The sequence below is a fragment of the Cetorhinus maximus genome, chromosome 17, assembly GCF_964194155.1.
Source record: "Cetorhinus maximus chromosome 17, sCetMax3.hap1.1, whole genome shotgun sequence".
NCBI classification, from domain to species: Eukaryota; Metazoa; Chordata; class Chondrichthyes; order Lamniformes; family Cetorhinidae; genus Cetorhinus; species Cetorhinus maximus.
Window position 1 is genome coordinate 68854354 of NC_135895.1, and position 18641 is coordinate 68872994.

Here is an 18641-nt window from a genome sequence, read left to right on the forward strand (position 1 = left end):
GGAAAAACAATGGAATACTTAACACAAAACTGGATATACTTGGAAGTTATAAAGCAGCAACCATGCTAATAGTTTTTCAGTATGTATAGAGTAACTCCTGACGCACAGAAGGTGGGTTCACGAAAGAATCCAGAGCATTTAAATATGGAGATGTATCAGTGAGTACATACTGCAAGCCTTTGGGCTGTAAACAAAAGAAAGATACAGCTCATGTGACTCACAAGGGAGAATTACAAAGTAAGAGGTACGCTGTTTGCTGCATGTCCAAATACATTATAAAATAATCAAGGTGTTCTCTGGCATTGTTAAAATATTAATATGATTGCTTGCACCAAGTAGGGCAAGAAAACTGTTCAATTACAAGTTTAGATGCTATCCCCTCACCATGACTACTGATGAGAATTAGACATTTCTGCTGTTCCTCTGATTTCTTTATTTCCTAATTTCTTCTATTTCCAAAGTGTCTTTTTTCCCAGTTTTTAATAGCATTTCACTTTTATTCAGATGAATGTCAACTGTTTTGGATTCAAACCCAGGGTCTGAAGTTGAAACCCACTGAGTAGCCCACACCATTCAGTTAAGTACATTTCTGGAAAAGGTTGAATTAATGATCGGGCATGAAGCACTTACCAATGCTCCGGGGTACATTTGAGATTTGTGCTTGTATAATTTGAGTACCAGTTTCTGGGCTGTCAAGCACTGTAGCATTCAGTAAAGCAACACCAAATTCCACATTGTTAATATTTCCTATAACACTTCCTCTGGCACGCTGAGGACCACCTGAAGGAAAGAAACACAGATACTGCACATTTCCTGCTATTTTGAAAAGAAAACTTAGAGCATATATTATAACCTGTTAATTAGAGCCATGATAATTAACCAATCACCTCTCTGTGAGACCGTTAGTTCACGCTACCTGTGTACCTCAATATCCTGGGCTGTTTGTGGCATCAGCACACGATGTATTAAAACAGCTTTCTGCTGAGAATAAGATGCTTTGTGTAAGTGAACCTTAGGCAAAGGTATCTTCTTAAGATTAACAGACTGATGGAATGTATGAAATTCATTCATCATGTCTCTGCTGGTCTGGAAGATGTTAATCATGGGCAGAATTTTGCATTTGGTGGGTGGGAAGCCGACCGCCGCCCGTGATCGGGACTGGACTGCGATTTCATGCTGGCAGGCCAATTAAGGCCTGCCCAGCGTGAAATGCGAGCGTTAGCGCTAAACGCTACCTGTGCAGGTGGGGGGAGGAGGCCAAGCGTGAACTTCACGCATGCGTGTGAGTGCGCACTTCATAAACTCCCCTGAGGCACGGAGCTGGTTCAGGGAGATGAAGCGTTTTTAAAAAAGAAAATAAAGAAAATAAAAATGTAATAAAACATATCCCCTCATGTGACTTTGTCACATGAACAGGGACATGTTATTAATTAGAAATAAAATAAAAGTTTTAAAATTTATTTGCTTTTGGAAACCTCATCCCGCCTGTGGATGAGGTTTCCAAAAAAATACAAAGGCCACTTGGCCTTTTTGCCTGCCCTCCAACTGTAAGGTTGTACAGGCAGCAAAAAATTTAAGTTAATTGATTATTTAATGGCCTTAACAGGCCTTTTAATTGTCGGCAGGCATACTGCCGACTCCGGCGTGCACCCACGGACTGAACTATTGCACAATGCTTGGCCGATGTCAACGTGTGTCATTTCATGCTCGAGTGGGTCGGATGCGCGTCTGCCTGCCAAGCGGAAAATTCTGCCCCATGTCACTTGTGTTTATACTAATAAAATGATCCTGAAAAGCTTGATCAATTGAGCTTAAGTGGGTGATATTGGAATGGTAACGGAATGATTTGAAGATATTGAAAAGAGTTAAGTGCATTTTTCTGGGCCCATGGTGTTTTTCTGATGTCACTTTCATGTAGCTTTAATGTACTATGATTTAGTGATGAAATGCAGAGATCATAGGTATATTTAATATAAGAGTTGTGAGTGAACCACTGTGTGCGTACTGGGTTGTGGAGTGTGTTGTACTGATGCTCATAATGGAATTGTGAAGTGTGAGACCTGAGTACTCATATTGGATCATGTAATATGAGCTCAATAAAGACCTGTGTATTCATATCAGAATTGTGAAGAGTGATGTACCTGAGAGCACACACTGGATCATATTGTGATGTCTCAATGAAGACCTAACTGTTTATTGTTATAGTTGACATGTACGTACTCCAGTTTTTTGTGACAAAATGAATTAGAACAAGAAAGAAGTCTAACAGTCTTCACCCGAGATGAATGTTTTCATAGGCTTAACATAGAAAACACCTCCTTGGCTGAAACATATTCAATGTTACAGTGCATAACAGTTTTCCTTGGCCTAAATAATCTTTGAAAGTAAAGTTTCAAAATTTATATGTGTCTTTAATCATATAAAGTGTATCCTCTCGGAAATTTATTTGAATAATTTAAAATAGAATTCAAGAGATAGAATTTTGGTTACCCCTGATTGATTTAGCAAATTTACCCAATATATAGCTGAGCCATGAAGGACAGGGAAGTGCTAGGCTTCATTTTCACTCCATATTGTCTGTTCAGAATTGTGGCATTCTATTTGCCACTGAGCTGAGCTTCCAAACATAACCAGGAATGCCTACTCCCACTTCCATGTCTAATGATTAAAGTTGGGTGAAGTACTGGAGTTGCCGGGCACCCATGCAAACCATACAGCAGAAGGGAATCAATGGCTTCAGGTTAGCAGTTGGAGAAAAGAGAAGAAACAACAGGGAAAATAACTTATTTTGCTCAGCATTGGATGATGTGCTTTTTTAAAGGAATTTTTATACAATAAATATAGCATTCAGAGTAAAACCAAATGTATTATTTTTCAGTGATTATCTCTGAGATAGAAATTACAGCACAGAAGCAGGAATGTGTTAATATCAGCAACAATGATAAGGTAAGAACCGGTGTTATTGTCTTGCAAAACTCTTTTCCTCATGATAGGGCATATTTAAAATTGTCCTTGTTGAATTATGAAGATTGTATCAAAGTCAAAGCTGAAGTCTCTTCAAGCATTCAATGAAACAGCTGACAAACCTGGACAGTGCTGGACCTTACATCTGGACACCTGTGATCCATCGCCTGGGCATGAGCGGCCTCCACTAGAAGGCACTGGGTTGTTACACAGGCGAAGTCGCCTCTGTGCACCACCTCCACAAGATGCTGAACAATCATTCCAGGCTTGCCAAGGTCCCCAGTTTCCATCCACTGGACATAAATTCAGGAGGAATAAATACGAACAATTAGTAATTATTTATTTCACTGAGGAAGAGTATGAGGAAACATTAGAGCTTTAACATATATTAGACTATTTCATTAGGCTTTACATTAAGTTAATTGCCTTTCCAATTAATAAAATCATGCTTTTATAAACATTCTTCTCTTGTTCCTTGTAAGCTCCAAACATTCTTTCTTACATGTCTCTTCGCATCCCTAATTTTTTCTCTCAGAGGTCGTGAATCTTTGGAACTCCCTTCCTCAAAAGGCAGTGGAAGCAGAGTCTTTGGTTATTTTTAAGGTAGAGCTAGATAGATTCTTGAGAAGCAAGGGGGTGAAAGGTTGTAGGGGTAAGGCGGGAATGTGGAGTTGAGGTTACAATCAGATCAGCCATGATCTTATTGAATGGCGGTGCAGGCTCAAGGGGCCGAGTGGCCTACTCCTGCACCTAATTCGTATGTTCGTATGCACCTTATTGAAAGTCATTTGTTGTAATAGCCCATTTTAACTCACTCTTTCCTAGTACTTCAAACCTGTAGATTGCTTTACCTCCTTCAGCCATTCCTTTCATCTACAATCTACAGACTTTTAAAGGCCAAGCTTGGTGTCAACTAATCAGCACAACTTGATTTATCCTGACTTCTCTCTTGGGTGAAATTTGTCTTGTGGTAGCGCAAATTGGCCATAGCAAATGGATGGCCCATTTTACACTCAGACTGAATGATTTCAGTGGAAAAGGAAATTGGATAGAGTATAGATTTACTATTTAGAACCGCTGCTTAATTTCAGCCTCTTCATCTGCACATCAATATCTCTCAAATTAAAAAAAGTTGTAAAATAAAACAATTTTAAGATCAGCAATGTTTACATTGTATTTAATTCCCTTGAAGCACTCATGTTAAAACATTGCCATTTGGAATCAATTGTACAAAGAACATTATATTCATGGAAATGTGTTTCACAAATTTTTTTGAAGGCAGAAATAAGAACCAGACCAGCAAGCCTCACCTTTGTGCCAGTGACTCAGTAAAGGAGACATGATGATACAACTTTCTTTTTGCTATTTTAATTTTCACTTTTAAAAAAAATGAAACAAGTACCGTTGTGTATTTTGTGAAATCTCTATACAGTTTTCAGCATGGTGCTTTCAGAGGAATATGTTAGTGTATCAAAATTATTGGTATATTGTGCATATGCTGGGAACAGTGCACTGTTTGGAGGCGAAGTGTAGAGTTAGGTCTTGTTGTGGGGAAGGTTCCACCATAGTGGGGGATGCACTGCTTGCACTTAGTGGTGATATTTGCACATGTCAGTGTGTTGCTGTGGGTTTTGCCTCATAGTGAGTATATTCAGCAAGCAAAAGTTTGTATCTGATTGCAAGGCAAGTCATTCTGTGAATGGCTTTCCAGATTGTTGCAATGAAAGTGTAATATCAAAATATGTGCATCAGTAATCATTTCTGGCAAGAACTCCTCCCGGTACTGTCTCCCCTCTCTCTGAGACAAAAGGTGTTTTGTGAGCCAAGGATGGAATCCGGTATAATCAGTTATCATGAGATGGCCCTTAAATATTCATCTGCAGGTGAAGATAAATTTCAATACAAACATTGCCACTTCATGAAGAAACAAAACTCTTTTCCTAGAAACCATATATTCCTTTAACCACACAAAAAAATGAAGCCACTTCTCACATCTACTGCAATATTGGTTCTGATACTACATCTTATTCCATATTTGCATCTTTACTGGCATTCTGTCTGATAGATGTGTTTCGTCTCATATCTGCATAATTTTAGGACACAATGCCTCTCAATTCAACAGGAATAACATCACATCAGATTTTGAGAATGTGGTGTTCTTTTGCTAGTTCTTTTATATTTGTTCACGGTTATAAAATGCATCTATCTGAGACTGCCTATGCAAAGGAACTGGCAAACACATATGTCGATCACTATTTTCACCTCTGCTATTTAGATGCAGTTACACCAGAAATCCCTGGTCCTCCAGGCTACTCCAAAATACTGATATAAAATCTACCTGCTCACCTGGGCAAACATCAATACTGCACCGTTGAACCTGAGTATCAGCTCCAGCACAAGCCCTTCCACCATTCGCTGGCCGGGGATTGTCACAGGCACGATATCGTCGCATTTGTCCTCCATTGCACGTTCGACTGCAGGTTCCCCAACTGCTCCATGGACCCCAGTTACCATGGGCTTAAGGAAATGCAAAAAAAAGACTTTAGCTGTATTCACTATGTTGTAACTTGTGGATTGTAACATAGATATACAAATAGACCAAACAAGACCTCCTGCTGTGCACCTGAGAACACTGACTAATAGGTCTGAGGAGTTTATTGATTACCAAAATGAGCTAACCAATTGCTTCTTCTTTACAGCCTTCAGGCAGGTCCTCTTTTAATAGCATATTAACCACTTATTGTGATTAAAAAACCTCCCGTAAATATAGTATACTTTAAGTCACATTTTAATATACCTTATGTTTCAAATCCTTTCTGTGAAAAAGTCAAAAAAATCCAGAGGAAGACAAATGTCAGGATGAATTTCTTCGTGCAACGAGTTTCAACAATAGGAATTCATTTTTCAGGTAGGATAATGGTGAAACTATTAGATTTGCTCAAGAGACAAGTAAATGGGGTGATGAGGAGGAAACACAATTTTTTTCTGGATGAAAAGGTGAAAAAGAGCTTACTAGCTCCTTCTTCTGTATTTATCTTGTAATTTTGTGAATGAAGAGAAAAACAACTGAGAACTAAGCTTTGCTGCTGCAGCTAAAGTAAGGGTACATTGTTCAAAAAGTGTATAGGGTGATGGTGAAAAACAGTAAAACTAAGCCACCATTGCATATTCACCCAACATGGTGAAAATGCTGCCAACTCCAGAGGGACATAATCCTCTTATTTAAATTCGGAAAGTTTAAGCACAAGTTAACAATACCACAAGATTCCCAAATTTGCATCCGGGTACTGCTGGAGTTTAATTAGTTACAAATGTGGAATGTTTCAGCACAGAACAATGCTATTCATTTAGGCAATAGATAGGAGGGTTACACTACGTAAAAGTCAATTTTGCCTTATAGACAAAAAGGAAAACTACAAATGAGAATCAGCATCCAAAAAGACAAAAGGCAGATTCATATTTCAGGTTGAGACTGTGGTTTAAACCTCTAACTTAAGGCTTCAAGATGTTAGTTTTTCCTTTCGGATGCTAATGGACCTGCCATGTATTTCTAGGATATTCTGGTTTTATTTCTATTGTATCAAATGTTAATCTATTGTACGCTGGCTTTTAAAAAAAATCCCAAATTTTTTGATTGAAGATGTGTACACTGCCATGGTTTAATCAGTTAATGGATGGCAGTAACTGAACAAGCATCCAATTAGCATTTTTCGAAGACTTTTATTTATCTTTCCATACTCACTTGGGCATGGATCACTGTTGCAGAAGTCGATTTGTACATCATTGCCTTCACAGTAGCGCCCTCCATACTGTGGCGTTGGATCTGAACATGTTCTGGCCCTTTGTCGAGTGCCTCCTCCACAGGACACACTACATGCTGTCCAGCTGATCCAAGATGTCCATTTTCCATCCACTTAAACAGTGAAATACCAAATTTAATTAGCGAATTAGAAGAGATGTAGTTTGTTAGCCTACAATAGGTTCATGATACTCATAATACTCATGAACAGAGGCTCTTCACTCATCCAACAGGACAAAGAACACAGCCAAATTCCTCTTATACTTGTCAAACAGGTTGACTTAATGCCCTGGGCTGCAGTGAACAATCACTACCTTTGTAGTTTTTGAACACACTCGACTACCTTTGTGATTGATTTCAAATAGTTTTCTATTTCAGTTTGCTTAAGATTGGGACTCAGGAAACAAATACTGACATTTATATAAGACCTTTCATGCCTTCATAATGCCCCAAAGCGCATCAAAGCCAATTAATCACTTTTGGAGTTGTGTTAACTGTTGCCATGCAGCCATGACAATTTACGCAAGTCAAAGCCTTGTCGACAGTAAATGAGTTAAGTGACGTATGGATCTGTTATTGGTATAGTTCAGGGAGGAACTTTTGTCTGGACACCAAGGGCTGAATTTTGCTGTTGGCGAGCAGGGGGTGGGGCCTGCTCGCCGACACACAAAATTACGCGGGATGATGTCGGGTGGAACCGACGTCACCGTGCCCCATTTAAATTTTCAGGAAGGCCGGCCCGCAGCAAAATCAGCTGTGTGCCCGCCGACCTGTCAATGGCCAATTGAGGCCATTGACAGGATAATTAGAACAATTAAAGGACCTGCTCGTCCAACCTTAAGGTTGGTGGGCAGGCCAGGAGCCCCGGCGGGCTTCTGTTAAAATATGAAACCTCATCCACCGTTGGGATGAGGTTTCATGTAGGATTTTAAAAAATTTAGTAAAGTTTCAGTGAAATTTATTAACATGTCCCATAACATTGTCACATGAGGGGGACATGTTAAGGAATTTTTTATTTTTCTATTTTTAAAGTTGCCTGCCTCAGCTGTCAGCGATCTCCCTGAGGCAGCACTTAGCCTCAGGGAGATGTACGCTCTTTCGTATGCATGCGTGAAAGAGCGCACTCTTGCATTTGGGGAATCCCCCTCGCCCGCACAGGAAGCGCATAGCGCTTCCCGCCGGGCGGGCATTAATTGGCCCGCCCACTTAAAATGGCGGCGGGGCCCGCTTCTCCGGCGGGGATCAGCTCCCCACCCGCCGGAGGTTGGGTCGGGCCTGCCCGCCCGGGGGGGCAGAAAATTCTGCCCCAGGAGTTTTCCAAATAGCTAAGTCTTTTATGCTCACCTGACATTTCCATCAATGCAGCACTCCCTCTGTACTGCATTGAAGTGTTAGTCCAGATTGTGCACTCAAGTTTGGGCTGGAGCTTGATCTCACAATCTGCTAAGTAGGAGGTGAGAATACTCACAACTTTATTCCCAACCTAAGCCAAACTGACACTCAGGTTAAGTATTTGCTACAAGCAGGTGGGGGGGGTATATGTTTGGACATATGAGTTAAATACGGACATCACTCTTTGCAATATAATGCAGCCACTAAAGCATTTTTACATATCTTCATTAAACATGAATTACAAAATGTGCTTTTAAAAATTTAGGGCTGGGCTTTCATGGCTGAGAATGGAGGCAGGTGGCTGAAAAATGGCGGCGACATTGAACAGCTGGCTGTCCTGCCTCCTTTTCTAGTGTCTCCTATTTCCTCACAGGCATGGAGGAGTGCTGGCCTCTGAATTCACCTGCACTTTTAAACAGGCCAGTTAAAATAGTTAAGGGCTTGTTAAAAGCCTGTCTCTGCAAACTTTCTGAATTTTCCTGGGGGTGGCCATTGTTCAGCAGCTGCCTGCCTCAGACCAGCTGAGGAGTCAAGGACCATGTCAGTTCGAGCCATTGAGGTGAGAAAAGTTTAAAATGTAAATATTCATGCTTTCCTTAGACTAAAGGGCTTACCTCTTTGAAGCCAAAGTTACAACAGCCCAACGTAGGTCAAGGGAGGAGACAGCATTAAGAACTTTACCAGTTCAGGGGGCTTTCACCCTTCTGGCACGACCACTAGAGCAGAGGGTAAGGCTATTTTGACTTCACCTGAGCACCATGAAGGGTACAGCTGAAAATGGGTGTTGCACCCTCAGAAATCAACGCCATTAGGCAGCCTGCATACGGAGGACTGAGCGCTGGCATCAGAGGGGGACATGTTAAGGAATTTTTTATTTTTCTATTTTTAAAGTTGCCTGCCTCAGCTGTCAGCGATCTCCCTGAGGCAACACTTAGCCTCAGAGGCCAGAGGCGAGGGACGAGGGGCACGAAGGAGAGGCAGACATTACCTTCAGCACAGGATCTATGGGTGGAATCCTCCAATCTCCTTTGACATGACACCAAAAATCAGTTTCTGAGCGGGATGAACTGTCGGAATTCTGTTCTCAGGACTTTAAAGGTGGGTTGAGCTACCAGACCATCAATGTCAGGAAGGCTTTTGCATATATTAGTGTGTCGTACATGCCCATTAAAAGGCCCTCGCCAGAATTAAGTTCACCTGCCAAATTAAGTTCCCCGCCAGTGAAAAATTAAAACGTTCACTTTTACGATTGTGTATAAGTGGCATGCACCTGGCAAGCTTCACTTAATCCATGACTTTAAGGTCAGTAGATGCTTCTTTCACCTTCTTGGGGACCACTCATAATTTCATTCATATTAGGAGCTGGAAACGCAAGCTGCACGGAGGCTGGAAGGGGGGAGGGGGGTAGGGTAGAAGGGTGGAGTGGAGGCTGGCCCTGGGAGGCAGGTTAAGGGGGACGGAAAGGAGGGAGGCTGTCTGGGTGCATTTTAAATATGGCGCCTAGACCTTCGAACCCATGAGGTAATGGCATAAGTAATGAGCTGAGCAGCACAAGATGGTGTGTGGTCAACCATTCCGCCCCCTGCCCCCTCTGCGGGAATCACTCCCACATCTGCAGAATCAATGTTGAAGGAGACTGCAACTGGAAGCAGATAGTCTCAGCTCTCTGTGCCCTCATCAGTGTGGGCCTCTGCGGAATCACACAGGTGGCTGTACAAAGGTGCATCACCCAGGTGACAGATGCCCTCTTCGTTGAGGCTGGACAATACATCAAATTCACAACTTCTAGGGCATTGCAGACTCAGGGGATATGGGTCCAGTGCCTGGACTGGTCAGATGGTGCAATGCAATACCCTTTGGCAAGTGTCTTGGTTATTGTGGTAGTCTGCTGTACTCTCATTAACATGGCCTTCCAAAAAGGTGTGGACATTGAGAACACTGAAACCCTGGAAGGAGACATCTCATTGAGGGAGGAGCAGGAGCAGGCAGTGAGAGAGGAGGAATTGGAGGCAGGGGTAGATGACGTTGAACATAAAGATGCCCCCGCTGCATGATAAGGTAACCTCCTCCTGCAATTTTCTGGGAAGCAAACCTCCATCCTCTCCTTCATGGGTGCCAGGAATTCAGCTCCCCTGTGATATCTCACTTCTCTGTGGTGCAGTGGAAGGCTTTGGCACAAACTCCCTCCCTCAGGACAACCAGCAGCCTCAGGAATGGCTGCCTAGAGTGTCTGAAAGCCACCTCCATTCCTGCCTCAACAAGCTTTAATTAGACAGTCTCCATATTAATTATGGGCTCACCCTTGCAAAAATCTGAACTTCAGTCAGTTTCCTAGCAGAGACAGGTTTCTGACCCAAAAACAGATCTACTTCCTGTTTCCTGCCTCTGTGGTGAAAATCCAGCCCATAGTTTCTAATTGCTTACCTGGACACAGCCTGTTCTTACAAACCCTTGTCTGTGCATCCTGCCCCTCACAGTGGGCCCCATCAAATGATGGCGGAGGATTGTTGCAAAGTCTTAGTCTAGTTTGAGTCCCTTTACCACAGGTCTCACTGCATGGTCCCCATGGCAACCAGGAGCTCCAGCCACCAACAACTGAAGAGAGATTGACAAAAAGGTACAAGGAGGTTTCAGTATATAAAAGCATAAAAATAGGAGGAGGCCTTATCAAGAAGATTAAATAGTAAACAGGATAGAAAGTGGTAAATCTCTAACGTTATTTCATTAAATGAAAGTAAGACAAAAAGTCACAGGTTCACATTAGCAAAAGGCAAATTTAGGTCTGTCATAAGGAAAGTAATAAAAAGGTGGAATGGATCTCTGAATAGAAAGTGTTTTTTTATTCTTTCACGGGACATGGGTGTCACTGGCTAGGCCAGCATTTTTATAGCCCATCCCCATTTGCCCTTAAGAAGGTGCTGGTGAGCTGCCTTCTTGAACCGCTGTTGCCATGTGGTGTAGGTACACCCAGAATACTGTTAGGAAAGGAGTTCCAGGATTTTGACTGAGCGACAGTGAAGGAACAGTGATATACTTCTAAGTCAGGATGGTGAGTGACTTGGAGGGGAACTTGCAGGCGGTGCCCCCCTTGTCCTTCTAGGTGATAGAGGTCATGGGTTTAGAAGGTGATGTTGAAGGAGCCTTGGTGAGTTGCTGCAGTGCATGTTGTAGATTGTACACACTGCTGTCACTGTGCGTTGGTGGTGGAAGGATGGATGTTGGAGGTGGTGGATGGGGTGTCAATCAAGTGGGCTGCTTTGTCCTGGATGGTGTCAAGCTTTTTGAGCATTGCTGGAGTTGCACTCATCCAGGCAAGTGGAGAATATTCCATCACACTCCTGACTAGTGTATTGTAGATGGTGGACAGGCTTTGGGGAGTCAGGAGACTCAGTGATCGGGTTGTTTGAGGTATACTTTTCAGATGTATATATTTGTCTAGCCTTTTTCTCATTGGTTACAAGCATAGGATGTGATGATGCAAACTGCACTGATGTACAACATTATGTGATTTATGCATGGCACCACTGAGAAAAATGATGTGCTGCAAACTCTGCTTATTTTTCTCTCTTACTCTTAAAAATACATTTTTACTAAAAGTGTATCTTTAAGCAATTGAAGTCAGGCGTAAATTTCAAAAGCATGGTTACAATATGTTGCCCCCGTAGCACCCATCACACTGCCAAGAACTGGCTTTCTTCCTCACTCTGCAAACAGTATTACCCCAAATCTTTCTGCTACAGTAATTTCTTATGAGTGTACATACACATACACAAATTTTATGAAGCACAGTTTGCTAACACAGCACCTATGGGCAGGATGCAATGATACATTAAGGTTTCTTTGTCTGCTTGTGTTTTTGTTAGCAGCAGAGGGAGTTTAAACGTTGAAGCAATTTGCCTTTCTTGCTTCGTGGGATGCGGTTAGGTTGGGGAATGGGATAAGTGGGTGTCCAATCAAATTGATTGGAAGTTGCTGTACTAGTCTGTTTAAGATGGTTATTGATACTAGCTTGTTGTCACTGCTCACTTAACTTATAGAATCACAGTGAAAGTGGTACTAAAATGTTCATTTCAACTCTGAGCAGAATTGGGGGCAGCAAACTACCCAGCCCACCAACCTCCCATCCCAATCATAGCATGAGGAGATTTTAACTCTTTGGCATCATTTGCATGTCCCTGACTTTCACTTGGCAGGAAATTGGCAGGAATGATGTTACTGCCAGCGGGCGAGGGCCAAAATTGTTGGGGTGATGGGAGAGGATTATGCATGAAAAGGGTACCCTCCAAAGCAAGCACGGATTGGGAGGTGGGGAGGCAGAGGTTGGAAGCCAATAGGAAGGCCCAAGTTATCCTTGTCCTGGCCAGGGAAGTGGCCTGGTCCTGTGTATATGAGGACATTTCTTTCTAAAATATGTTGGTATTGTTCTCCTGTGTAAGGGGTCCAAAGGAGGAGCAGAGAAACTGAAATTCAGTACATCCTCTAAAATGGTTCCAGGAGCCATGTAACAAGCCTTATTCATGGTTTCTCTGATCGGGAGCCCTAAAGCAATGGGAGTTGTATTAGAAGCCTTTGTGCAAGAGAGAAAGTTACAGTGAGTGGGTGTACACATTGAACCGTTAGAATTGTCTCTGATACCTGGACAAGGCTGGATGTTGCACATGATAGCCTCCACAGCTTTGCCTTCACACCGTTTCCCCCCATATTGCATTGATGGATTAGTGCACGTCCTGGTCCTTGTCCTGTTGCCCTGGCCACAGGTACGAGAACATTCCTCCCATTGGCCCCACTCTGACCAGCTGCCATCCACTGAAGGCATAAAATGTTTATCATACAGTGTTTTTCAATATTTAACGTTAATCTGTTCTTTTAGCAACATTTCATCGAAATAACACCATCAAAACTCTACCTTACTACGGCAAGGAGGTACTCAGAGGCAAATAGGTTGAAAAGCGAGCAAGTCAAAGACAAATTAATTCCCCACCTCTGTTATATTGCGCTCCTTTCCTTAAGGTATTGATTCATACTGAAATATGATTGTACAAATCCTCTTTGCTCTCTGCTACTTGCAGTGATATTGGAAAGATAATTTCAGTGATTTTCAAACTTGGGCCTCTGAACGCTAGGGACTGCAAGATGATCCTGGAGGCCCATGAAGTCATATTTATCTGTTTATCACCCTATTTTTCTATATTTATAGACATACCAACACATTTTCCTGTTGCTGTATATGAATAAACATTTCAACACTATTAACAATGTTTCTCTTTAGTGTTATGCTCTTTTGGAAGTTAGGGGAACTGGTTCCACCAAGAGTACGTTAGTCAATTATTGCAGGGGTTCCCCAAAAGTGTGTTAGTCAATGGACGGAATTGTCCCAGATTGCGGTAGCGAGCCGGCCGCAATGGTGGTCTTTCATGCTGTATCGTTCCAAACCCGCCGCATTCATTATGCGTTCCCGGGAAACACGCCGTTTCCATGGCAGATGGGCTCTCAGTCGCCCGCCACTCCATCACCTTGCTGCTCCATCACACCGGGCACCATATTTAAAGTCTAGCTGCGTGCACACCTCTCAGTGCTTCCAGACCACAACTGCAGCACGGAAGACAGGATGCCCCCGAAAGACAAAATGGCTGTAGCCCGCAGGTTTAGTGACCCATCCCTCGAATGCCCACTGTGGAGGCCCTCCATAATGTCCTCTACCTCCGCTCTGGCCGCAGGAGGGATAGCGGCATCACCAATCCGGCATGGCAGGTGGTGGTAGAGGTGGTCGGCGCCAATGCCCTGCCAAAGAGGACAGACACCCTGTGCCGCTACAGGATGAATAGTCTCATGTGTTCCACCAAGGTAACTCACTCTTTTCATCACTGCCAACTCACACACTCACAAATCCATCACACATCCAAAGAGATCTCACACCTCAAGGGACAACACCACTAACTCTCACACACACCCTCACATCTACATCAGGCTCATATCCTCTCGAGCTTGCATCCTCACCCCATCCATGGTCCACTCACCATACAAACATTCCACGCAGTGCCATGTGTCCTGCTCATGCTCCCTCCATCTGTTTTCATGCAGGAGAAGCCTGCTCACATCAGCAGGGAGAGATTCCAGACCGGGGTGGTGTAGCCCACATTAGGCCCCTCACTCACTTAGAGGAGTGTGCCATCATGCTGACTGGTGAGGATGTGGACCCTGCCTGTGGTGACAGTGAGGTTGGCAGCGAAAACCCACCTAAGAATCCGGCAGCACATCAACCCTCTCTCTACACAACTGTGAGTGCTCTCTCTCTCCTGCTTTTGACTCTGCTGCCAAGCACTAATTAGCTCTACTTTGGTTCACAGAGAGCTCTGCCAAATGACTGACACCCTCAGCCAGCCAGTCCCTCAGCTCCATCCAAGAGGACACCTCCTCCATTGAAGAGCTGGAAATAAGCAGCCTGGAAGACCCATCACAGCGCTTACCCACAGCCCCCATCAGCGCAGAGGCACACACCTTGGTGGGTCCTAGATCTAGAGCAGGCTCGGGTTCACAATCTGGTGGTCACCGCATGGACACGCATCTGCAGCAGGAGGCAGCAGGAGGAGGCAGGTTCAGCTGAGCTCTTCAGCATTCTGAAGACTGCTGGGGAAGAGGCATTTGTGAGGTCCGAGTCAGATAATGAACCTCTGGAGAGTCAACAGAAGGCTGGGGAACATCACGCAGAGCTGTTGGAAGCCCTCAGTAGAGTGGTTCGCAAATTGGAGGAGTGTGTCTGCCTGCTCTTTGATGAAGTGGTGCCCACATGTGCACATATGGAGGTCTCATGGGGAGGATGGATGATGCCATGGAGACCCTGGTCCAGCAGAGCATGGAAATGCATGCAGGCATGCACTCCATCGCGGGAGCCATGGGTGAGTTTCTGCAGTGGTAACGCAAGCAGAAAATGAGGCACCTTGACATCCTCCCAGGTGCTCCTTCCCCTCAAGGAGTCATGCCGGGGCCCTCGGGCACCCGAAGGGAGGAGCAGCAGCAGCTGGAAACTTCTGGGTCATTAACTCAGGAATCTCAGAGGCTGTCCACTCCCTCCAAGTCCCTGTGGGCCCCTCAACCCCGCCCTCTGTCACCGCACCTGGAGCAGCCAGACCACGAGTGATTCTGAAGGGAGAAGTGTGTGTGTGGCAGGGCCTTTCGGAGCCTTGTGCAAGCATCTCCCAAGCACGCAGATTCTTCCCGTATCACACTCATCTCAATGTCCTGAGCATTTTCGATGCTGCCTGCTCAGGATCGCTTTCAGTGGTCCATCTGAGCTGACCTGCATCTCCACCCACCCACTGATCACATTCCCATGCAGCACCTGATCTTGCCCACCACAACTCTCATTTCACTTTCAATTTAGACAGCATGGTGCTAATTCAGTTTAGCTTTCCCTCCCCCAGTCACCCATTTCCTTTCCCCATCACAGTTGACACCCCTGGCATCACCTTTCACCTCCCTTCCATGATCTACCAGCCACAACCCTTCTCCTTCGGGGATGTCCTGGTCAATGTGTACGTTCCCTTCCTTCCCGAATTTCCCACCCCCATCCACATTAACCTCCCTGTCCTCCTCCTTCCCACTCCCAGGGTCCGTGGCTGCCTCCAGGTCCCCACCAACCACCCTCTCCACCCTGTCTACCATTACCGTCAAACCCTCACCCTACCGCCTCATCTGCCCTTGATCATTCTCACCTTTCCCTCATACCACGCCCACCCTTATTTCACTACCCAGAAGGCAGTCATGGACCCATCAGACCCCTCCCTTGCATGTTCGCCTGCACATCCCCACCTCCAGATGCCTTCTCCCCTGGAAACCCTGCCCCCCTCCGGACCCATTCCCACACCCCCCCGCCGGAACCTGTTATCCATCCAGACCCCTTTCCCCCGGATCCCCTACCCCAGTCCAGACCACCCCCCCACCCCCAACCCCTATCGCCTCTCCAGAACCCTTTCCCCTGGAACCCCTTCCCCCATCTGGACCCCTTCCTTTCCAGAACGCTATCCCCCCATTTAGTCCTCCCAACCACCCACCCCCACTCTGCGCCGGAATCCCCTCCCCACTAAGTCCCTACCCCTTCCTTAGTCCCTCAAACACCTTTAATTCTTGCGCCGCCCTTCGTCTTTCCCCCCTCCCGACTCCTTCCTCCAGCCTTACCTCTTCCTCCAGCTTTACTCCTTCCCCCTTCCCGACTCTTTTCTCCACCCTTAATTCCTCCTCCACCCTCACTCCCTCCCCTCTCTGCACTCCTTCCTCCCCCTGGGTTCCTTCCCCTCTCTGCACTCCATCCCAGCCCTGAACTCTTTCCCTTACACTTTCCAACCCCCTTACACCATCCTTCTCAGTTGCCATCTTCTCCTCCAATAACCCCTCCGTCCCTGAACTCCCCACCCCCCTTCCAACCTCCTCCCTGAAGCTTTCATTCCACCCCTGCCAACCTCACCCCCCGACACCTCCATTTCCCCCCTCCCAACCTCACCCCCTCTGACGCCTTCATTCCCCTCCTCTCAATCTCACCTCCTGACATCTCTTCCTCTCCCAGTCGATCCTAGACTTTTCTCTCCCGGCCCCTCAACCGTCATCCGTTGTGAGCATCAACGGTGACTTTCCAACTTCGGTGAGCTGCTTCGCAGCAGAGCCATGTCCATGAGAATCCACCCAGCATGCCATGGATGTTCCTCAGGGTCCCATTGCTGTTGAGCTCCATCATCTTCTGCTCCTCGGATGTCCACAATGTGACCAAGGCCCTGGCGGTAAGTCCCGACTTCTGCACATCACACTTGTCAAGACATGTTCTTCACCGGCATGTTTTCCTGCCGACATGGGCAGATGATCCGGGGGTGGGGGGGAGGAGGGGGGGGAGAGGTTGGGGGTGGAGAATGAGTCCGGCAAGCTAGTCTTATAATGACACGCTGACGTATTACAATGAGGTTCCCGACGTCCGATGGCAGGAAACGCGGCTCACCATCGACGGGATGAGCAGATGATCACAAACTGGTTTCATGACATCGTGAAACCAATCTTTGGTCTTCTTGCCATATTGTCTGCTCATACCACCAAACACGCCTGATGCCAACGGGCACGGACAATTCCGCCCGGTATTTGTTGGGCTCCCTGACAGCGTGTTAGTCAATGGGCGGACTTGTCCCAGATTTGCACTAAGTGCAATAGCGGGCAGTTAAAATACGTTTTACCCGCTGGCCGTAATTGCGAGTTTTCACGCCATATCGTCCCAAATCCACCTCATTATTTATGCACTCCTGGGAAACACGCCGTTTCCATGGCAGGCGGGCTCTTATTCGCCTGCCAGCCAACACCCTGCCGCTTCATCAAGCCAGGAGCCATGTTTAAAGTCCAGCCGCAAGTGCAACGCTCATTGCTTCCAGCTCACCACTGTTGCACAGAAGACATGACCAGCAAAGGAAAAAAAACACAGCCTCCCGCTTCAATGAGTGACTGCTGGATGCCGTGAAGGCCCACTGGGATGTCCTGTATCCCCGCCCTGGCCGCAAATGGGCAACAACATGACCAATCCAGCTTGGGAGGTGGTGGCAGCAGTGGTCAGCACCAACACCCTTCAGAAGCGGACAGCCACCATATGCCGCAAGAGGATGAATGATCTCCTCCGTTCCGCCAGGGTAGTCACTCTTCTCATCACTCTCTACTCACGCACTCATAAACCCATCACACACCCACAGGGCCCTCACTCACTGCCAGTTCAAGATACATCTCCACTGACTCTCTCACACTAACCGTCATTGTCCTCATCCCGTCCATGGGACCACTCACCATCCACACAAGCCAGGCATACTTATCACCTGGCCTGACAGGCATCTTGCTTACTCTTTCTCCATCTCTATCCATGCAGGACAAGCTGGCACACAACAAGAGACAGAGATTGCAGACCGGTGGCGGAATGCCCGAAATCAAGGTCTTCACGGACTTTGAAAACAGAGCCATCCAGCTGGCCGGCCACGATCTGGACTGGTCCTGTGCTGAGGTCAGCACTGCTCTACCAAGTGATGATCCAGCAGTGCAACATCCAGCAGACAACCATGCCGTGAGTGATGTGTCCTGTTTCACAGGCCTCTGCCATGCTCTAATTATCTCTCCTTGCTTTGCAAGCACATTTGCTAAACAGCCAACAGAGTCCATGACCCAGGGTCTCCAATCAAGCTCTGAAGAAACCTCTGAAGAGGAATCTGAAGGCGCCCTCCCTGAAGCCCTGTCAGAGCGCTCACCCACACCCTCCACCAGAGACACACGCCTCAGTGGGAACTAACTTTAGAGTAGCCCCAGATCACAATCTGGTGAGCATGCCGTCTGTACCGTCTGATCCACAGCAGGCAGAGGCAGGGACTTCCCAGGTTTCTAGCACTCAGAGGATTGCTGGAGGCTAGGACTTTGCTAAGTCCGAGTCAGATGATGAGCCTCTGGACTCGGTCACGTCATAGTTGCTGGAGCTGCA

At 45.8% G+C, this 18641-nt stretch overlaps 1 protein-coding gene across 6 annotated transcripts in view; it reads right to left on the reverse strand.

Moving 5' to 3' along the window:
* The window catches only part of hmcn1 (hemicentin 1), a 701874-nt gene that overhangs the window by 45847 nt on the left and 637386 nt on the right, over positions 1–18641 (reverse strand). For 4 of the 6 annotated variants that reach the window (XR_013579326.1, XR_013579325.1, XM_078561404.1 and 1 more), the window contains exons 89-94: positions 12791–12961; positions 10580–10750; positions 6707–6877; positions 5311–5481; positions 3087–3257; positions 631–780 (exon numbers count right to left, since the gene is read on the reverse strand). Coding sequence is in view for 4 of the 6 variants with exons in the window: in XM_078561404.1 (XP_078417530.1) it covers positions 631–780; positions 3087–3257; positions 5311–5481; positions 6707–6877; positions 10580–10750; positions 12791–12961 (1005 nt within the window). In the remaining 2 variants the exon portion in view is untranslated. The remainder of the gene's footprint in view (positions 1–630; positions 781–3086; positions 3258–5310; positions 5482–6706; positions 6878–10579; positions 10751–12790; positions 12962–18641) is intronic. The other 2 variants (XM_078561402.1, XM_078561403.1) reach the window with 2 other exon arrangements.